This window comes from Amia ocellicauda, chromosome 5 (genome assembly GCF_036373705.1).
Source record: "Amia ocellicauda isolate fAmiCal2 chromosome 5, fAmiCal2.hap1, whole genome shotgun sequence".
In the NCBI taxonomy this organism is placed as follows: Eukaryota; Metazoa; Chordata; class Actinopteri; order Amiiformes; family Amiidae; genus Amia; species Amia ocellicauda.
Window position 1 is genome coordinate 27,554,802 of NC_089854.1, and position 22,405 is coordinate 27,577,206.

Below are 22,405 nucleotides of genomic sequence, written 5' to 3' on the forward strand. Positions count from 1 at the left end.
TTGGATCCCTACCTAATTGCAAGCTATTCCCCAAGTAAATGAGCATGCGTACCAGAATGTGTTAACCCTGCCAATCAATCCACACTATAAGCCAACTACTTCAACCCAGGATTATGGAATGGTAGGCAAACAGACACAAAAGTATACATACCTTTGTAAACCACAGAAAGTCTTGCATGATGGAACTGGTGTAAGAATCATCTATTTCCACAATCGGTATCTGATCCTCATTGGTAACTAGAAGACTGTCCTTGTGATAAAACACTGCTGCCACATAAAGTCCCCTGCAGATGACATAATGCAATTTAAAGCAAACCTTCAAAATTGCATATATAAAGCAAATTTACTAATGACCACAATTTTACAATGCAAAAAGGCTCTTAAAAGAGAAATGTTTCACGAAGTCTGAATTCCTCTTTTGATAAACCTTCAGATTTTCAAAACGCTGTGATAATGTGGCAACCAGTGACAAGAAATATAGGATTTAAATTATTTAAATTATTATATAGGATTTAAATTATAATGCATATGACTTAAACCACATACTTAAGAGAGAGGTAAAAGCAAAAGAAGCAATCCTGGCTTCAAAACCAACAATGAAAGCATCTGAAAGCCTGGAATTAAAAAGCTAAAAGGCATGCAGTGTCACAGACTGACTGGCATAGTACAATCACCTTTCTAATGAGCTGTTTTATACGCTGTGTTTTTGCTTAAATTAATTAATTATTTTTTAATTAGGAGCTAGATGGGAGGAAACATTAATATACAACAAAGAAATCTCATTAAAATAATATTTGATTCTGCATTTACGCATTAGTGTCCAGTTATATGCAGAATTAAGAGGAATTACCGCGCAAAGGCTGCTTACAGTGCATCTTAATTCAAAGGCAAAATGGCTCCATAATCTTCAAAACTGTCACTAGACTTTCAGTGTAACACAAGTAAGATGTACTTTCTTTCCTTTAGCTTGATCTCTAATGTATTACATATATGTGAACATATATAACACAGTGTAGTGCACCCACCTTTTCAGTGTTTTCACAAACTTGTTTGAAGAATGAAAAAGGTGTTTCAGGCTCCTGGAGACAGACTGCTTGCGACTAGGATTCTGTAACTTAGAATTATCTGAAAGAAACAAATATCCCGCAAATTGAGGCTCCTGTCGTGACTGAATTGTAGCAACAGTGATGCCATATATCAAACTCAAATCTCTTTGTCAGCACACACTTTTTGGAAAATGTTTGGGGTAGGTGCTAAAATAAACAGAACAACATATTTTGCATCAATGGAATGAACATAACCTGCATTCTTGGTTAGATTTCAAACGCTTCAATAGAAACTTGTTGCAGCAATGGTGTTTCCAGCTGTCAATGCTTTGCTAGACTGCCACTTCTCTCTATGTAGATCTTTAAAAAATAATAAAAAGGAGTAAGACTTAATGGGTGTTGAAGACCACTAAAGAAGACTGAAGAAGCTTTCACCAATTCAAAGAAGGCAGTTATTGGAAAGTGCATTTCATTCCTCTATTCCAGTGAATAGCCACCATAAAATCATAAACAGCTTCAAAGAACTGTAGATCCAAGAGTTCAGAGGAAAAAGGAGAAAAAAACATCTATACGGTATGGTTCAAATGTTCCACTGAAAAAAAGGCCACTTAATTAATACAGGAAACTGAAATGGGTACTCACAATAAGCATTATAAACACAACCGGTGCCACTGATAAAAAAAGGTCAGTTGTTATGAATGGGTTCAGTGCAGTTGAGCGATTCTGATTAACAAGTTATCTCTTGGCGTTCAGCTGCGTATCTCCCTGTCGAGGCAGTCATATCGGCTGAGATTTCAGTGATGCCAATCTTCAGACGTCCTTTTCTTTAAATTAAGCATCACGTAATTGCCTTACAGTAAACAGTAGGCAGACAGCACGATTAATTCTGCTGAAAAACTGTTTACACCATTAAAGTCGTTGTCAGAAATATGTAATCACTGCAATTTGGTCACGCTACTGGGCCAAGGTCTGTCGGGAGGAATGAATGATTTTGTTGTGTTGAATCACTTGACTTTTTCCAAAACATTAAACCCAACGAGACAAGTCCTTTTAACACATCTCTGGATAATTCCGTCTCTTCACAATACTTCCACACTGCTGCTATTATTAATGAATACTCCAAACACCAAACTCCCTAGACTGTTCCAGCAATTTATCTCAGCAATGAACGAGGATTATTATTGGACTGCTGTTTATTGTCATTCTTTCCAATTTGAAACCAGGAGTCACTCACACAGGCTTTTAAGCAGACGAATTAAGAACCACACAATTAAAAATGTTCATATACACTTATAAACATCTAACTGTGAGCATGCAAAATAGGAAATAATATATTGTGAGTAAAATACGTATACAAGAGACCTACAATCGCTCTAAACACTTTTGAGATTATTACAAATTCTCACTTCTACTCTTCACAGATGCTGGTTAGAGCTAAAGATAAAAAACACTCTATAAAAAATGTAATAAAAACAGATAACATAGTGAAAATACGTTGCTATTCAATTAATGTATTACTCCAGGTATGTATTTTATAACCCTAAGATCAGGCAGAATTTGTCCCATTTACTGGAGCAAATTACAGTGGGCTTTACTTACATAGGTCTTACTGTTATTTCCAAATTTCTTAAAAGATCAAATCGGGAAGTAACAATTGGGACTACATCCTGAACAATCAATTACTCAAAGTAAGTCGTCAAGCTACTGAATCTATTCATAGAATTGTTCCTTTATCTGTATGGAATGTCTAGTCCACTGTACCCAAGCATGAAGTGAAACAAACAATCACTGTAGTGATAAAACTGAGAACAATTCAAGCGCATCTTATGCTTTAAGGCCTTTTACAGATCAAACACACACTGTCTGGACCACCTAATTAAATGTCTTCTACAATGAAAGCAATACAAACAGGGGTTAGAGGTGCAACAGGGAGCTGTAACTCGCATTCTGTTGCTGTATTTATTTTTGCTGGAGGAAAGCTAAATGTTTTTGACAAGTGGATTGTACGACACGAGTTTGTTGGCCTGCCGTCCAGCCGAAATGTCCCCGGTGAGTAAATAAATAAATACTGTTTCATAAGAAAACGGATTACTTTTGATTGATGAGGTGGCGGTCCATCTGTCTGCTCCATATACACAACGTCACCGTGATGCCAGGGTAGCATGAGAAAAAGGTGTGGGGGGGCGGGGGTCGGGAGAAAGAAGCATTCTCCGTTTTTCTTAGGCAATTTAACACAGGTCAACGGTGCCTTTTCAACACTTGTAAAGGTAGAGGGCTCATCTGTAATGATCATGGGCAAGAGTTTCCAACCCCTCATGACAGAAGCTGCTTATATAGCTGCGTAGTCAGTGCTTGTGTGAGCCAGCTGTGTTGGGGGGGGTCACTCCGTCTACAACTGGAACACAGGGTGCTGTGTGCAACACACACCCCTAAGTCTGTAAGCAGACTCTCAGCTATACCTATACACATCATAAATTAAGATAACCTTAAATGAATTTATTTTTCTCATGTTTTTATAGTAGTGTCATTGTACCATTACAGATTATTTTTGTTTAAATTATTTTTGAACTCCAGCTCTCAAAGTAAATACAAAACACACATGTAAACATATAATTTAAAAAAATGCACACATATAAACATCAAAACATGTGCATAAATAAAACATGGCACTCTCACATATATATAGACAGTCTGAGAATTATGTTGATTGAATTATTATTGTTATTGATTAAAACCCTTGAAAATATATGTTTGGTTTTTCCAGGATTTAAATTTGGTGAATAATTAAACTGCAGAATTATTAAGGGAAGATCATCATAATTTTCTAACTTATGTATTTCTTTATAACCAAAAGCCTCACATCTATTACACCCAAGAAATAATACACCACTGAGTAGTCTCCTGGTAAACACTGATTTCAGTTTGAAATAAAAGAGTTGTACAGATTTTCGTAGTGGGAGGCAACGTTCTGTTTGGGAGATTCTGTCAAATACTTGAAATGGTATGATTAAAGAAAAAAAAAAGAAAACCCCTCTTATTTTCAAACAAATAAGACCTTTTATATAAAATCAATTATACGGTATACTTAGTGAGACTGGCAGCATTCCCTCTGACATCATTAGTGTTGAGTCATAAACAGATGAGTGATGAACCATTTTTTTTTTTACTTCTCAAACAAATTCATATATAGTTTGGTAATGAAGTTAGTGCTTGTGAGAGTTGAAGGACTGTCAGCACTCGAAACAGCAGACCTCTATCCCTATAATAACCACAAGTGGATTAGAAACAGGCTTGTTGCCAACCTTGCCCACAGACACAAGACGTCTGCTTGGCCCTATGGATGGTGTACTTCAGTAGGCTGCTGTATTGCTTCTACAGTTTTTGTTGTTTTCTTGTTGTTTGTTTCCCCAATGGTTTACAAAGGTGCAGTGTATAGCTGACATACAGAACATATGAATGAATAGAATATAACAGGGATCACAATTATGATTTTGTATATAAACTACTTGAAAACCTGTGATATGTGAATATGACAGTAAAGCTATGGAAATATTTAAACACAGCTATTTGAGTTCAACTATTTCATTTGCAGTCTGCCCTGGTTAAAGCCCCTGCTCAAAGCCCCTGCTCAGGTTGGGCCCTGTCTTGCAGAGATGTCTGGGTCAAATCTGGGCTGGATTATCAACACAGGTATTTTGGAAGAGGAACAATATCAAGATACTTGTGTGGTGGAGCTCATCATGTACTTCCAAGTGTATTTAAACTCCCTGTGTAAGGGGACTGCTGCCTGGCATGGCGGGCTCGAAGCTTGGTTTGAGCTGTGTGGATCAGGTGGATTGGAGGTGTGCCTGAGACAGCAGTTTGATTGAACAACCCTCTCTATTTAAGTGTACTGTAATCCTTGACTTGCTTTGCTGTGGTTTTCACTTCACTGTGGTAGTATGCAGTCTGCACAGTTGTACTAAACCTCTTTGCACTGTAACTCTTTCAGACAAATCACTTTTTTCAGTTCTTACAGTTAACACCACAGTTGTATTCTTGAATGCGATTAATCTTAAATAAAGGAGTGAATCAAATAAATGATGAGATGGATAAAAAAGGGGACAAATGTTTCTATGTATTCTGAATAATACAATTTATCTAAATAGATCTAAAATATGCTAAACTGCATTTGCTGATTAAATTACACAAACTGCATATTTGAGTAAGTTTCCATGAAGTTAAAGGACTGCAAAACCCATTAAAAATTATAACGAAAAAATGATATTGAAGAAAAAAAAAAGCAAGAACTGGACTATGTTTGGGAGCAGAGAAACTCACAGGGAAATTTTCTGAGATCACCTTATCCTTTCGGTTGGCTGATTGTGCATTATTAAAATTGCCCTCTCAATTACCCAAATGATGGTCTTTTTAATCCCTGATAGCTTGACAGCTTGGAGCCCTGGCTTTCATACCGGGAAACGATTTATAAGGTCCAAGTGAAAGTCTGCTTCAATCAAACAACTGAAACATTCAATGTTAAACTTTTAGATTCATGGAACCCAATATGCCATAGGTACGATCAAAATGTACACATTTTGTAACAAGAATCTTTTATAATTCTGGGATGTTTGAATGTGGATGGACCATAGCAAGACCATGCTCTCTGTATATATGTGTCTGAAAAAAATAAATGCAATAAAACATGTGTAGCTATCTATCGAAGTCCCGTCCAAACCAGTCAGACACAGCTACTAAGTTTCTGCTCAATGTCAAAGTTTGCATACCCTCCTGTCAGATTGAATGCATGCAAAGACATTCATATTCTTGGTAAATTGATGTGAATTACTTCTTGATGTGATTCTTCTTCTTTGTAAAGTCTAGTTTTGCTTAAAGTAAAGTGCTCCTTCTTTGGATATGTTAAAATATATAGGTATATATGGATTAAGATATACATTTGTTTAAGGAAAAATACCCTCTGCCCTGATGTCTTGTTGAAAAGACAGACCACAGTTTGCTTCTCGGTTTTCTTCAAACATTTCGAAAAGAAGTGAGCTCAACAGTTGGGAAAGTAGCGCTTTATTTTCGTCTTTGCAAGGGCCATTAAATTATTTAATGATTCCATGTCGGCAGAACAAAAGGAAGCCGAGGGTAAATGCTATACTTAATTCTGTACAGCTTATTTCATTTACTTGCAAAGACAGGAGTAAGGGAGAGGGGAGGGGAGCTGAAGGGGGAGGGGAGGAGAGAGAAGAGAGAAGAGAAAAGAGAAAAGAGAAAGGAGAAAGGGAAAGGGAAAGGGAGGGTTAGAGGGAGGGGGAACTCCCTACCCCAAATCATTTGAAGGGTTAAAGTGAGACAGTAAAGTGATTCCAGATGTGCCAATATTAATAATATCTCTTTTCCTGATGAATGGGAAGGTATGACCCAGTTAGAATGCAGCTAAAATTACAGGCGCCACGGAGGCCGTGACTGGTGCCCTACCACCCAGGATTCTCCTCCTCACCTCCACAGCTGTAATGTTGATGTGTGACTCGGACCTGCTGAAGTAGACGTTCCATTGCCTCAATTTGTCCCCGGTGCCGAGACTCCCTGCCATCAGACTCTTTCCAGTCTGGAGAGGGGGAGAGGGGGGAACAAAACCACAAAGACTTAAATCGAACACAAAATGAAAAGAAACAAACAAACGCACAATCAAAATTGAGAGTCTTCCATTCACCCCTAACATCAAAGGCTCACTGGTGTAAATCCATAAAACAACAACAGAACTCGCTCACAAACATTTGGACTAAAGAATACATGGGGAAGAAGGCGGAGGTCTCCTTCATATGTTGGTTTGAGAATTAATGCACTTGCATTCGTGAGATGAAGGAATGCATTTATTTTTCTGAATAAGAATGCGTAGAAAACTTTTAAACAAATGGAGCTCTGAAGTGAAAGATGACACCTGTCAAATTCGAATATTAATGCAGTATTCACCACGGTAAAACATAGCTCTGTGTTGTAGTTTATGATGTATCAGTAACCGCTCATACACGAACATAGCTTTTAACTATATACAAATGCCAGAAGTAACATTTAGTGTTACTATTACTTTATGCTTAATAGGTCACTTTGTGTAGTTAATCTTGTGTTTAGCTGCCATGTAACTTAAATCATCCACTTTCTGCACTTTAAAAAGTTGTTTGCAGATGTTAGGTTAAATCACTCGATATCACCTTCACATTCCGTTAAAAAGAAAAAGTCAAAGGTCCACTATGGGATCCTGCATTAGAGATACAATATTACTAAGTGGCTAATCAACATCGAAACTGATTTTCTTCACATCAGTAAAACCCCCATCTACTTACTTGATGGAGTTGCAAAAGCAGGAGTAGCCAACTGTGGGGGACCCCAGCCCTTAATGTTATAGGCAGAAACCTGCACGTAATAGGTCCTTCCCTGAAAAATAAAATTAATAACTATTGATATAACAAATTACAGCCTGTTATAACATCAAATTTGTATGAAGTTTCAGTGAAATGAATGCACTTTAAAATATGTTAGTTCACCAAATTGCTTCTTAAAGGTAAATATAAAACATTTTAGGCTTTAAAACAACAAAGATTCAGAAAAGAATTACCATAGTAAAAATATAATTTAATTTGCAATCCAGTTTTCTAAGAGAAATGTTTGGCCTGTCAAATTACATTCTGTATTTATTCATTTTAATGCACAGAGCAGGAAGACAAAAGCAAAACAATAGAGCCATCTGCTTACATTGTTAATTATCTTTACACATTATTTTACCTACTTATTTGTGCTGTGATTATGTAAAGGATGGAGATAATCGTACAAACCCAAAAAACGAATAATTACGGGTTTACATAATCTTACACCACGACTCAAAAACAATGAAGAATTAAAGGACAGCAGGGTAATCAAAATGACTGTTAATACTCCCTACAAACAGAGCCTAAGGATACAGAACTGTCTGTAGGTGGCAAGGGAGATGAAGCGTTTTTGTTATTTTAACAATCAGACATGCAGTCAGAGCTGGATCTATCAAGAGTCTGACCTCCATGATCCTTCAGGAGATTATAGTGTGAGCCCCTCGCTCAAGGCTCCCCGCTCCCCACATGAGGCCAATCTCTTCTGATCTCTCCACATGACAACTTACAAAAATGGTTTATGCTGTCTGCTTATTCCTTTGTGTATTTCAGCTCACGGATACCAGACAAATTATGCTTAATGACTGGCAGTTGTTGCCAGAGGAATGGCTGCGTTGCTGTTATTGCCGAGAGTGCTGAATGCAAATGTCAGAGCCCCCACAAAATGGTTTGGAGAAGTGGAGATCTAATTGCATGATTTGGCATTTACCGTTGTGAGACCAGTGATAGTGCACCTCAAAGACTGAAGATTGTCCATTATTATTTCTCCAGCCAGCAAGGATAAGTCCTTCAGACAACTCCATTCCACTATGCCAAGAAAACAAAAAACAAATCCCATCATCAGAAACAAAGAGAAAAATAGCATATTACCTATCATACAAAACATGGAAGGCATGCATAAACACACTATTATCTATTATCCTGCAAAAAGAAACTCAGCAAGACAAAAATATATTATTTGGATTTAGTCAGGTATTTTTAACTGTCAAGTCATACTAGGGAAATAAAATAAAAGCCTTTCTTAATAAACACATGTAATTGCTGCTGTCACACGAAATACACATGTGAATATTTTGTTTATTTTCTGTCATTACTGTTTCTGAAACACTGCTGTATAAATGGACTGAGAATTAGTTCTTACCTCATAATCTTACAATTTAAAGGCAGTGTATACCTCACAGTCTCACAATGTAAAGACTAACTATATCACATATGTATCTATGTCAGGGCAGCTTCCCATTCATCAGTGTTTTGTGCATTCCCATACAAAATACATATGTAACACAACAATCGAGTCATTACAAGGACTAAAAACTACAAGCATCTTAAAGACTTGAGTCAACTATGTGAACAAAAAAGGTTTGGTAGCAAGCTTTTATCACTGATTACATTTTAAATATTAAAACCAAAAAATGATATTTAAAAAAGTACATGTATATAACCTTAATCGCAGTTGTATTATGCATGCTAACAATGCATTAAAATAAGGCACAGTGGTAAAATATTCCATTGCAATATATTCCAAGGCTACCGAATGACACTGCATATTGCTTAAGTCATTCATATGACAAATAATGTTGACTTTGAAAACGCTTTCATTTCAAAATAAATGTGTCAATCATTTCATACAAATGCAGAAAAAAAGGATGTTTGGAAAACTGGCCCTGAAATTTCAGCAGTGTTATTTAAAAACTTGGAACTAGATGAGGGTTTGTGTGGGTGGGAGCAACTTGGAGGGAAAATAGCCTCTCGACATCATTATAATATTGGTTATGCATGTGACGAAGTTCCATCACATTCCAGACACAAATCTGGCATTGTTTCGGTGTCCCTGTTCACTTTCATTTGAGGCTAGTATTCAGCTTCCAGAGTTTACTGGTATGTGACAGAATTGCAGTACATACAGAAATACCTGTATATTATTATAAGTGTAGGAATAAAACTAATGCCATTATTTAAATGTATGTAAAATATGTAATTGACAAGGATTATAAGTGCATACTGTTGCAAACACTAGGGGCATAAAGATTGCCTTCACACTGTTGCAATCTGTATGAGTCTAAAATGTTCTAAGCCAGTGTTTAATAGGTTTGGCAAGTATATCAAGGTGTTTGGTTTTCCAAACTATAAACCTGTCAGAGGGATAGTTCTTATTACAATGCCAAAAATACACAAGGGCAGAAGACCCCACCCCTGTGCAGACAAGCTCTCATCATTTCAATTAGTCCCTCCTTCTTGTAGTAACCATGGCATCAAGCTAATTGCAGAAACAGAAAGAGAAAAAAAATATCCCAACAACAATGCTAAACAATACATACATACAAACATGCATGACTGAGTACATGTACAGTTATAAGTGATACTTTGAATTAATTAAAGCAGCAGTGATGGGTTTCAATGTTAACTCCTTCATGGCCAATAATTGCTATTGGAGCCCATCTTCTGTTGACTAATTTCTTTAAAGAAACCCATTTACAAATGTCAAGGTGGACACTAGTATTTATGTCTACTGTTTATATACTGAACTTTGCTAACAGAGGGGTTAATTGTGTCTATTTACAATAATTTGTATTTTTTCTCCTCTTTGACTAATAACAGCCAAACAATACTTTTCAAGAATAAGGTTTTCTGAATAACAGATTGGCGAAAGTCTTAAAGTGCAACCGTCATTTGCATTTTAAATACATATTTGAGTAGCCAATTAGGCAATTGAAGTATTCTATATTACCCACAGTCCTAGATCTGGCAGCTAAATTTAATTTTTAGAAAGACAGCCAACATATTCTCTACCTGAAGGATTCTCTAATTAAAGTGGCATCTGATATCAATAAATTAACCATCTCATTATTCAGTTCTACAGAGATTCGCTTCAGAAGAATATTAAGCAAAAGTGTGCTGGATGTCACTGTGCAGATTCATTCATGCCATATTCAATTTTATCATCATGTAAATTCATGAATATGTTCAATAAAACAAGAGGGTATAAGGCTGAGTTTTTATTTTTGTACTGACAAAAGTATTAGTATAAGAAATGTATCTTTTCACACTATGACCCCGGGGTATTTGTGCAGATCAAGGCACTGTTTTTTTATTCAGACATTTACACTTATAATGTGGATGTGCTACTGGAGTATGCAATGTTTTAAAATGGATGTTGTCAATTAAAGTAGCCCTATATTTCTGTTTATAATTATCAGTACATTATAAATGAGATGTCAAAGTAAGTGCAATCACAAACGCTAACATTAAAACATTTCTGTATTATGCCAATTAATGGAAAGTAGGAGGTATGAGATTTAGCACTGCAAAGATGACCAGCTATTCTTAAACCATAGCAATTAACTCTTGAATTACTTTTTTTTTTTTGATAATATTTTCAGCTTTTTATAATTCCTTTTGTATTTTATTTCCCTGAAGACATCATTCAGGGACAGACCTGTAAGAAGTGGACTGAATTTACTTCTCTGAGGACAATCATAAAAACACACCATGTTGTGCCAAGAAAAAATTAAAATGACTGATGTTCTAATCACAAATGCAAAATAAAAAAAACAAAGGTTCAGAAATCTTAATGGTACTGGATGATTGAGGAAACAATTATGGGTAAATGAACGTTCATAATACTTAACCTCATGTGTTTCCTAAGCAAGTTTATTTCACCTCTTAAAATGTCAATACCTCTGCAGGCCAGCAATTAGTATAGAAAATGGAAAGCAACAATGAGAGACTGTCAAAGCTCAGCATTTGCAAATTAACTTTTACCATTTCTTGAATTGCTGGAAGCTAAAACATTCTTTTTTTTCCAACATTTTTGTTCAAACGCTTAATGTTATTTCTTTTTAAATTGCTACTGCAATCTGAACAGCAAAATACATAATTTATCCCAAACCACACATTTCATTACTTGCAAATGCTGTGTATTACTAAAAGCACTTTTGTATACTTTGTGGGCTCTTTGTTGTTTCTGACCTCAAAGGGATCTGAAACTGATTTCAATGGGAGGAAAAACGTTTTGTCAAAATCAGATGATTCAAAGTTTCCGTTTTGGTTATTTGAAGCTTACTACTACTAAAATATTTTTAAATCCGTTAATGGTGGACAGATTGTACCCTGCTTATGATGATTGGGACGTACCACCATCGATTCCAGACACTCACTTGACAGCAAAGCAATATCACTGCACAGTAAGATCATGATCACTAAAAATAATACAATACATCTCCCAAGCACCTGTCAAATCCAACTCTACTGATTGCAGAAACACTCAATGAACGTATGAACGTAAGGCACGTACCTGTCCAAAGTGCTGATCAATACAATGGAATTTGACAGGGTGATTTTAGGCAGAGATTTCCGAAAACCACCAAGAAAAATGCAACTGCTTCTCATTAATGTGACTGGCGTACAGTAGATCCCAGATAGAACAGTAGACTGAAGAGAGAATGGGCTGTATCAGGTTTTCACTATGTGTCTCAAGTGTCTTGAGAATTAGAGAAATTTTAAAAGAGCAGGATTCCCAAAGGATCAAACCTGGTCTTTGAGAGAATCATATTTCTCTAAAGCATGAGGCGTTAAACAAAATAGAACTACTTATGGTATTAAATCCGAAACTTCAATTAGATAACTCTAGCCAACAAATACTACTTTATATGCAATCTTCTGTTAGAAATAGCAGATTGGCTATTTTGTAGAAAATCCAATTTATATCAATACTACCTACATTAAAAAAAATCCTAGGTCCTCTTTCATTTACCCCCCAGGCAAAATATCTCCTCACTATCTGACTTTGTTTTTTTCCTTCCGATATTTGGAAATATCATCAATTCAGGGCAGCAGCCATTGCTTCATATCTTAGCTGTAGAACTGATAAGATGCAAGAAATGTAATATGTGTAGCTGGGCTGAAAGACATTTTCGTTCTTTTCTGGAAGGGGCCTATTTCAATTTTCATCCATTAATGAACGTTTCTTTTAACTGCATCCAGCAGAAACAAAACAACAGAAAACGTCTAATTGTTTGGAACATTCTTGCTCATAAAGAGGTATTTTAAAAATCCTATAATAGCTGCAACACAATGCAATCAGTGGGGAAACAACAGAAAAAAAAGAAAAGACGATACAAAAGTAATCCGGACACTTCAAACATGCTGTGCCAGAAATCTAATATATATTTTTCCTTGCCCGCAGAAATCACTTGCTTGTAATGTGGATCTTTTGCTTCTAATCCTAAAGCACTGTTCCAAAGAGTTAGCCAGATAGTGAGTTAGGAGATCAAAGAAATTCTCTATCAGCATGGGGGCTATTCAACTGTGAAATTTCTCTTTTCTGAATAAAAAGTACCAGCTTTGAGCTACAGAAAGAGGATGATCTTCATCAGAGAACGGAGCACAGAACCGTTCGGGAGGGAGAATATGAAAAACAAACAGCGACTTTTCTGGCTACTGTACATTGTAGCCCACTGTACTTATATTAGTGCAGAAACACTAAGCTGAGATGCTTAATGAATACCGAGAAGGAGAAGGATGGACATTTGCTGATTGCTTAATCTGCCAAGCTATGAAAACAATTTTACAAACAAGAAGATATGTTGGTAATGGCATGCAAGAATGATTGTTATGTTAAGACGATCAACTGATTGAATCATCACATCATCCACATGTTTCAGAATTGACTTCACAGAAAGGTAGTTCAGACCAATTTCACTGCAATATAAAAGATGAGGCAACTTCTTTCAATTTTTTTCTTCCTTAAAAGCACATTAAGCTTACCTACGCATTTAATGCCTTCAACCTGAGTCTGGAATTTTTTTGGGGGTCCTTTGTCTTAATCACAATGTTTCTGGTGATTGAAAACCTTTTTCTGACAAGCTTTTAAAAAGTACTTCTAAGTGCACTGTTTATTGGAGATTGGAGACACAAATTGCTGACTATATAGAATGAAAAGCAGACTTTGAAAAGTTGATTATATATTATTTTGTGGAATGCTTATGATATGATGAAATGTCTATCACAATGTATTAATTAGAGGGGAACATGAGTCTGTTTAGATAGTGTGATGAAATTAAGCATTTCTTCATAAATCCAGTTACATAATGCACTTAAGAGTGGGATTCATTCTTGTCCAAGGCAGCAATCATCCATACAGTAAAGTCAGCCAATGACCTCCCAGGAGAAAGAAAAAGCGTATCAGTGAAGAACAAAAAGATAATTTTTTATCTGATTCCTGATTCATGCCAGCTGCATTTTTAATTATGTGTTTATTTTTTGTCAATGGCATGTGATTGCTATGTTCTTTCACAGAGTGATAAAAATGATCACCTCTCTCACATGTGCACTCATTAAATATCATTCACCATTCTGAAAGAAACCACATAAGCTGAAAGTAGCTATGAAGCCATATATTCAGCAGAGTCCTGAAACCCGCGCAAGGAAATCAATCAAGTCTGTGCCTAGTGTCTTATAGCTGGGTGTAGGATTTGTATTAGTTATTCTGAGCAGCTACGCTAATTACACATTGAAAGAATGTCCAAACTATTATTCATTACAATATTAAGTAAAACAAAATATTAAATACTATTTTTCTTCCCAGTTTTCTTCCTCATATATCCAAAAAACAAAAATCTGAAGTAGGATATGATCAGAAAAATAAATATAAAACAATCAAATTGCTTTCTAGATCCTTAAGCAAGATGTTTTGTTTCCATATTGAAACTATGGAAAGATCTGAGTTACAGCAGTTACAAAGAGCTCGAGTAGTGAAGCTCATCTGTCCAAAGAAAATATCCCCTTCTTAGAGGACAAGAGATCCAGATTACTAAATTGATTCAAATTACTATCACAGCCTGTCACTCACAGCAAGCATGAAATAAATGTGATGTCTAATTGCTAAATATGTTGGATTATTAAAACTATAACTAGATACGTGCATTTTTCTTTCTTTCTGTAGCTTCCATTGGAAGGTGATTTTGTATTACGGGAACTGGGCTACTTCTAATTCTAGAAAGAAAAAGGAAAATAAAAACAATATGCAGATCCATGTCTGTCTGTCTATGAATAGCTTCTAAGAAAAAATATAATGAAAAGAGAAAAACACATTCTAGCATTTGAAATTACCACGGCTGCACAATATTTAGTTTCACATCCAGAATATAGTTTAGTAATTTTCCACTTTACATCAAAGAGAAAACAAAGAGAGACAATGACCATATTATTTATGAAGACAAAATACCAGTATACAAGCAAATTATATTTTACAAATCCATACATACAAGTTTCCTCCTTGTTTCATCTATATATATAATCTATATTGTAAAAACATAAAAAGGGCAGACTTTTTAGGTGTTTAGGTGTGTTTTTTAGCTGTGGAAAGAGTTTAATTTTACTGTGGCTTGTAATTAAATGAATGTCATCGTGCTTTGTGGAGACTGCATGCCTGATAACTCCCATATCAACTACTGTACTTACAAAATTGAGATATCATATCCCTTATCTTTTGCATGAAAAAGAAAGAAGAACAATTAAGAAATCCCAGTTTTCATACTAGGCACAAGACACGTTAATATAAACCAGGGGATTGATATTGTGACAGTTTGTGACAACCATATATATTTGAATATGCTGTCTAATAAAAAAGAAATCATCTTCTTCTGTATATATATATATATAATATATTAATAGATTGATTAAGTGTATGTAAAAAGAGAAGCAGCCAAGCAAAAGGTTTAAAACTAAGCAAACAAACAACCATACAGAATACCCCCAGAAAATAAACAAGCTCTCATGACTTTGAAGTGTTTCAACAACAGAGGGAAGCATCAGCCCCCAAGAGCGGAGACCCTTGGCTTGCATTCCAGAGCCGCCAAATGGGCTGAGATCCAAGGAGCGGCGCTAGTTTTCAACTCTGACTTCAGCAAGACAAGGACATTCATCTTTACAGTGATGAAGGGAACAAATGAATGCCTCAAATCAGCGGTATGGTTCTACAGGGGAGAGGCTACACACAGAGCTCGGAAAAACAAATAAGCTGCATTTTTACTTTTTTTTAGGGCTGCTGCTTGTGTTCCCCTTTTTGGGGTTGGGGGAACCTTTGGTTAACATCCCATAATGAATGCCCCAATGATCAATGAAAGACAGCACAAGATCTGCAGTGTCCATTAATTAAGCATGGTTCCAGTTTCTCACCAGCACACTGACTGACCTGGGAATTGATTGGAATGATGTATTTTTTGGGAGGTCTGCAAGTGTTGGTTGATATTGACAAATGTGATTGACAAATTCATCTATTTTCTGCAATCATGATTCACTGCCTCCATTTATAGCCCTGAGAGAAGTAAACAAAACTGCTTTTCCACAATATTGTAAGTGTCTATGGCTGTGTTGTATAATATGTTAAGTACTGAATAACTTAATTAAATACAGAAGCATTTCCCTGAACTAAAGTATCGATTTCTGTGTGTTTTTTTTGTGTAAAAACTTTAAACCCAAGAGACACTTAAAAATGAAATAGAAACATCAAGTTGTTTTATACAGTTGACTATTGGTCTTCACTAAACAGTGGAGCCAACGGCCATTAAAAAGATTGCTTTAGCTTTTAAATCTCAACAGACTCTTGGGTTCTTGGGATGAATCCGTGATTTTGGAAGGGTATGTCCCATAAATAAGCATATGCTAAAAATCTTCTCCTCATTTATCCAGGGACTGAAAATCAGTGGCTATAGGAAAGCCAGCCATTAGACAAAATTGTATTTTCAGATCATTTCAGACAATAAACATTCATGGTTTGTCTGGAAAAAAATTGAAATGGGTTCATAAGAGATTTTGCCTTTGAATGCCTAACAAATATACTGGAGCAGTACCTTCATTTGGCTCCCTTGGGGCAATTTGGCAGATAGCAGAATTTCCATCTTATGAGTACGGGAACCACATAGGAGCAAAGAAAAAAACCTGCAGAAGGGACTCAGAGAACCTGCTTTGTAACATAAAGACAGATGCTAAATTTCTATTCATCATGAAATAGGTTGTTCTGAAGAAACCCACTGAAATTCTGCGTTGCTACCTCAGAGGTGTCACACACACCGTTAAGGAGACTAAGACAATCAAAAGTGTTCAGAGTTCAAAACTGCAATACCCACAGGACAGCACAAGCACAGCTTCACTCGCTCAACCATCAGACCTTTACAAAACTAAAGGAATCTCAGGCATCCCCTCATGAAAGGGTAAAACTATATACAAAAAAAGTAACTGACAAGATGATACTACGGTTGTTACAACCCACAACCAACATCACCAAGAACTGTCATACTAGTACTAATATTAAAGCTTAGATCATACAAATGCATTTCTCTTGACTCATCTGCCAACACGTGAACATTCAGCATGAAAAAGAATTCGATGAGATGTATAAATTGCAACAATGATAGCAAACATTCACATATACAGACATACACATACATTTTGATCCTTAAATAGAATGTGTTATCTAGGAAGTCTGCTTTCTATTTTTTGTGTAGGAAAATAACATTTTCTAATCTGATTTTATTGCTTTAAATACCATAATAAATACACATTTGAAAGCCTGAGCATGCCTACTAAAGAAGAGTGACTACTAACCATGTTGTAACAATTAATTAGGAGTCACTCAAATTACCTGTAACTGTTCCAAAGATTCAATGAAAAGTCTACACACCAGGAGCAGAGTGGAAGAGACCACCCAAATCCTCAAAGACTGCTCTCTTGTTGTTTCAGTTAATGACTTAAATAGCAGAGGCAGACAACCACTATCAGTCTATTGAGTGCCTAGATTTCTGTGCTGAAAGTTGAGAAAAATCATTTTGCCAGATGTTGTATTGAATGACTGATGGTGGGTGGGTATTACATATGAAAAAATGACTTTCAACCATTTACAAATTTAGAAAAAAACATAATTAAAACTATACTGATTAACATTAAAGCAATGCAAATTAAATAAAATGATGCAGCAGGTAAAAAGAGAAGTGTTTCACAGACATTTTACCTGTATTCTTTAAATATGTTAAAGAATATGTTGAGAATCCTTTTTTTATCCTAATAATTATCCTAAAAATTGAACATTGTAAATATCCTAATACATTATAACCTTGTTTTCAGCTACATCATAATATGAATATAGGTTGTGTATAATAACTCAGTTATCCAGTAAGACAGAAGCTTTTAAGAAGCTAAATTGACAAAAGCTCCAAGCTGGCAGCGGAAGCCACAGTGTTGCTGTGCCTGAAATACCTCTGTATTTGGTCACTACTGCTGAGTTGACGCTGAGCGGCTCCGAGAAGGTGACAGTGAGTGATGTGCTGCTTGTTACAATCAGACGGACGCTGGATGGCGTCTCAGGGGCCCCTGGGATAGAAGCAAACACCAAGAGGTCAGCAAAAACAAAGCATTTTCCAACCCCTGTTTTTCAAACAACAACAAAATAAATACCACCACCTATAAAAACACAGGGGGAGACACCCTCAGAACTGGAAAACACAATGCCATGGAGATGAACGCATAAACTAGCAAAGAGCCTGTGTCTGGGGTGGAAATATAATATATGTGTGTGTTTTATTAATTTTAATATATATAAGACTATACATATTATAAACCGGTTTTATATGTACTTCCATAGTTTTGATCCCCTCTCCCAAAATCAAGATAAATGCTAAGAGCGATTTGCAGTCTTGGAGTAAAGTTCAGGTGTGCAAGATACAATCCTTCCTCAATCAGTGTGGATTGACTTTGCATTGATTTTACATTGTAACAGGACTTTTTGGTTTTATTATTATTCAATACTAGTATTGAATAATAACGTAATACATAATGATTTATTGGTTCATGTATAGATAACTTTAACTTGACAAATAAGCTCCAATGATATTTGATTATATGTGTTACTTCCCATTTTTCTTCTTGAATTACTACTTGCACATAATTTCGGTATCAATTATGTCATCGACTGTATTCTGACAATGACACGACATATACAGTAGCGAACATAATAACAACAACACTCTCCTGCTGTTTTCTACCACCAGCTCATTAAGTCATTGTACTTGTGAATCTAAATCCAGCAAGCTTCCACAATTTATTTCTGCTTTAATCCTTATTTTGACTACTTCCAGTCTGCATCTTCTTGCCTGTTTGTAACTCAAGCTGACATAATAAAACAAATAGCCTCATGCAGCTTAATTTGAATTCCCCTGATATTCCAATGAGAAATGGCATTCCCAAATGCGATTGTTTTTGAGATGTGAGGAGTTCCTGGAACATTTTAAGAAGGTAGTTTTCTTCAATAAATAAAATCACCACAAACCTACAAAGTATCATACTATGGCTTCCTATGAATCTGCTTCTATGCAGAGTAGTGAAATATAAGTGATACTATGTTCTTATTGCCATGATCAGAAAAGCATATGAAATCCTATTATTTTAAAATGTTATCAAAAAGTAACATATACACACACACACCATGATGTGTAAGCTGTCCCCTTCAGAAAATCAAGTACATTTGAAAAAGATCTGGAGACAAAATGGAATTGAAAACAAAATTTTTCAATACATTGGTATTTTTCATGTCTAAGAGGAAGTCTGTCCATTTTGCAATATGAAGGTCCAGAGATTTTGTTCCACATTTTCCACTATTGACATTTCTATAGACTTTCAAAATGCTGGAAATTGTTCTTCACTGTTGACATTGATGTGTAATCGTTAGGCAACTGGGAAACAGCTACTTGAACACAGACTCTGTGTCGGTTCATAAGATTCTTTACATCCAGAGGAGGGGAAGTGACACGGAGTGCTTTTGTGGATTGTTGTGTTTGTCATTGATGAGATACAGCACAGGGACTTGTGATACACACTAGATTGACAAGCAGCTGGTACATTGCTATTTTGGAGCTCTGGGTCTGAAAAAACAGACATGATGAAAATTGAGGAAGGACCACCATCGATGGCTACACTGATCTTCAAGTCTTCAATAAATGCGATGGAAGTACCATAATACATACATGAAGAGATTATTGCTTTAATTTCTTTATTTAATTCTGTTCAACTACATAGTATGTCTCATTAAAGACCAAAGTAAAACTAGGCAAGTAATGCAATTAATTTTAAAAACAACGTATTTGAACAGTATTTGAAAGACTGTTAGGAATCTCATGTTGTTTTCTAGTGCTCGGTTAAATTCCTTTGGTTGAAAAAGGGAGAATGAATTAAGTCTGTTGTAATTAAAACTATCTTCAACTCTGTGTTTTAGTGGCCTAGAGTGAAGGTGTCCGTTTCTGTCAATGTTTCAAGAAATATTGCAACTGAGCTTCAGTCGTTCTGAAATACAGCACCTCAACTCCTCTGCCACTAGAGGCAGCACACTCCAATTCCAATGGAAACTTTCAGTGAACTTATCAAAATAAAATTAAAGGTATTCAAGAAACATTCAAGTTAACATATCATGTATGTAAAAAATAAATAAATACACAAATAAATCATAATAATATTGACAAACACTTACTTGCGTGTTCAAACCCAGTTTTCATGCGCTTGTAGAGCTTGTATCTCCACTCCCAGGCTTTCAGTTGTTTTTCCTTGTCAGAGCTGTCCAGATTCAGGCCTTCACTCAACACCTGGGCTGATAGTTCACTCACCCGCTGCTGGGCTTCCTGGACCAGGGTGGTGAGGTGCAGGGCTCTGCTCTCCAGGCTAATAACTGTAAGACAGTGTATGATCAATAAGAAAGGTGCTGCCAGTCCGGAGCCTTGCCTTTCCTTTTCTATTGTGATTAGTCTGTGTTATCACAGGACATCCATTGGTCATGCTACACTTCTCTCTTTTATTAATGTGCCAGAGATTAATGCTTTGAATGTGAAGGCCCCAGAAGTGTCAAGGTCTGGACATCATAGAGCAGAACACCATTAAACAGTGTGATCTAAGCTTGGCTGGCAACTTAGAGGTAAATGCTTATTCTCCAGCATGATCCTCGAAAGGAAAATTTGACCAAATATCCATCGAAGTGTAGCTTTTTTTGAAGTAATGCGTTTATCATAAGGTAGCAAATTGATATCAACTCGACATCTCTCAAGATCCCATCTCAAGAGCTTTCTTACACACAGATCCATAATTACTTAATTGAAACCAAGAAACAGATGTGAATCTCAATTTACACTGGGTTTCATGCCAATCTCCTGTGTTTGTGGCCTTACTTCGGGACTGTCTTAGTGTGCAGACACATTGGTTAAAATGAAGTTCAGACCTGACCATATCAGTGAGACCGCTTGGCAACTAAATGAGAAGACTATAAAGAATCAGATCAGTATATTAAATTAGCATTTGACTCTGATTTATGAAAACCTGAATTCTCAAACATTTGTAACACTACATAAAATGCAGTAATGCCCTAACCCCTGACAAATGATCGTCTGTGGAGGGTTTCAATTTGGACGGAAGAGAAATGAACAGGGTTTAATGTGCGTTTGACCTGGTCTGTCCTAAATTAGCTGTGGATATTAGTTGGCTGTTCCTAAAATATGTGGGACAGGCAGAATTGGAAAGCCAGAGTGTGTCAAAGGCAGCCGTGCTGAACAAACCTGGAAAACACAAGTTGTGACTTAATCTTTCCCTTCGTGCCTTACCCCAAGAATAAGTAATTTAAAAGCCAAAGATTTTCTAAGATCGGAAATGTGGAGTAGTGGCACACTTAAAGAGATTTAGGGATAGAAACATTGGCTTCCATTTGAAATCATCACTTCTCCTCAACTTATGTAAGGGAAGGCAAGACTCATGCTCAATAATAATATACCAAATCATGTCTTAAATAATAATACTATATGTTGTTATTAGATTACATTTTCCACAAGAGACAATTGACACAATTTATTGTTAAATTGCATTCTTGGTCACACAGCCTTTAAAGATTTTTCACAATGTTTCTGTACCTGACCAGCACCTCTGCCCTCCCCCTGTACACTTTCTAATTAATAGGCTCTAAAAATATGTCTTCAGTCGTGTGTAGGCTATAATAAGGGACTGTGGTGAGGCAATTCAATAGCTCGACCTGTACAAAGGAGCAGCCTTCTTTTGTACCAGACTTTTGTATCAGAACACCTTCAGAAGACAAGAGATCCAAGGGCAAGAACAAGGTAGTACTGTGAATGACTGCTCGAGCAGGCTGTACAATGCAGTGCAGTTCTTCAGTTCAAAAATTGATTGAAAAATATATTTTGTAATATATTTAATCATTTTTTTCAGTCTGATTCATCTTAATTTGGAAGTTTGCATAGTTACGCTATTATGTACAAAATCTATCTGCTGATCTTTGACATTTGTGTTTGTATGTGATGGGGAATATTTTCATATATCTGCATGCCTTTAGTTCTTTAATCGTTTTTTGCTCATCAAGTTGCTGGCATTCACAATAATATTGTCGCCATATATTCTTTACTTGTACCAAGTGACATTGGAATTAAAATTCACCTCAGTGTCTGACCTTCACAATCTCTGTAACATTATCAATATCGATTTATTTTAAAAAATACATAATTTACTAACTCTGTGAGTTAATGGTCGGTCTGCCTCTGCCTTGTATTACTTTATACGACCTGCATTGGGCCAACCAAGAATGAGACAGGAATACAGAAGTCTGTCACTGGGAAAAGTGAAATATAATTCCTAAAGATTATGTAGCTATCAAATTATAGAGTGACTACAGGAATTCTTGATATTAAGGGA

General features: G+C 36.0%; 1 protein-coding gene across 1 annotated transcript in view; it reads right to left on the reverse strand.

The window, feature by feature from the left end:
- ankfn1a (ankyrin repeat and fibronectin type III domain containing 1a) overlaps window positions 1–22,405 on the reverse strand; it is a 53,598-nt gene that overhangs the window by 20,707 nt on the left and 10,486 nt on the right. The window contains exons 3-9 of the mRNA XM_066704649.1: window positions 20,193–20,387; window positions 17,930–18,043; window positions 8,385–8,482; window positions 7,376–7,466; window positions 6,532–6,639; window positions 1,026–1,125; window positions 152–284 (exon numbers count right to left, since the gene is read on the reverse strand). Coding sequence (XP_066560746.1) covers window positions 152–284; window positions 1,026–1,125; window positions 6,532–6,639; window positions 7,376–7,466; window positions 8,385–8,482; window positions 17,930–18,043; window positions 20,193–20,387 — 839 coding nt within the window. The remainder of the gene's footprint in view (window positions 1–151; window positions 285–1,025; window positions 1,126–6,531; window positions 6,640–7,375; window positions 7,467–8,384; window positions 8,483–17,929; window positions 18,044–20,192; window positions 20,388–22,405) is intronic.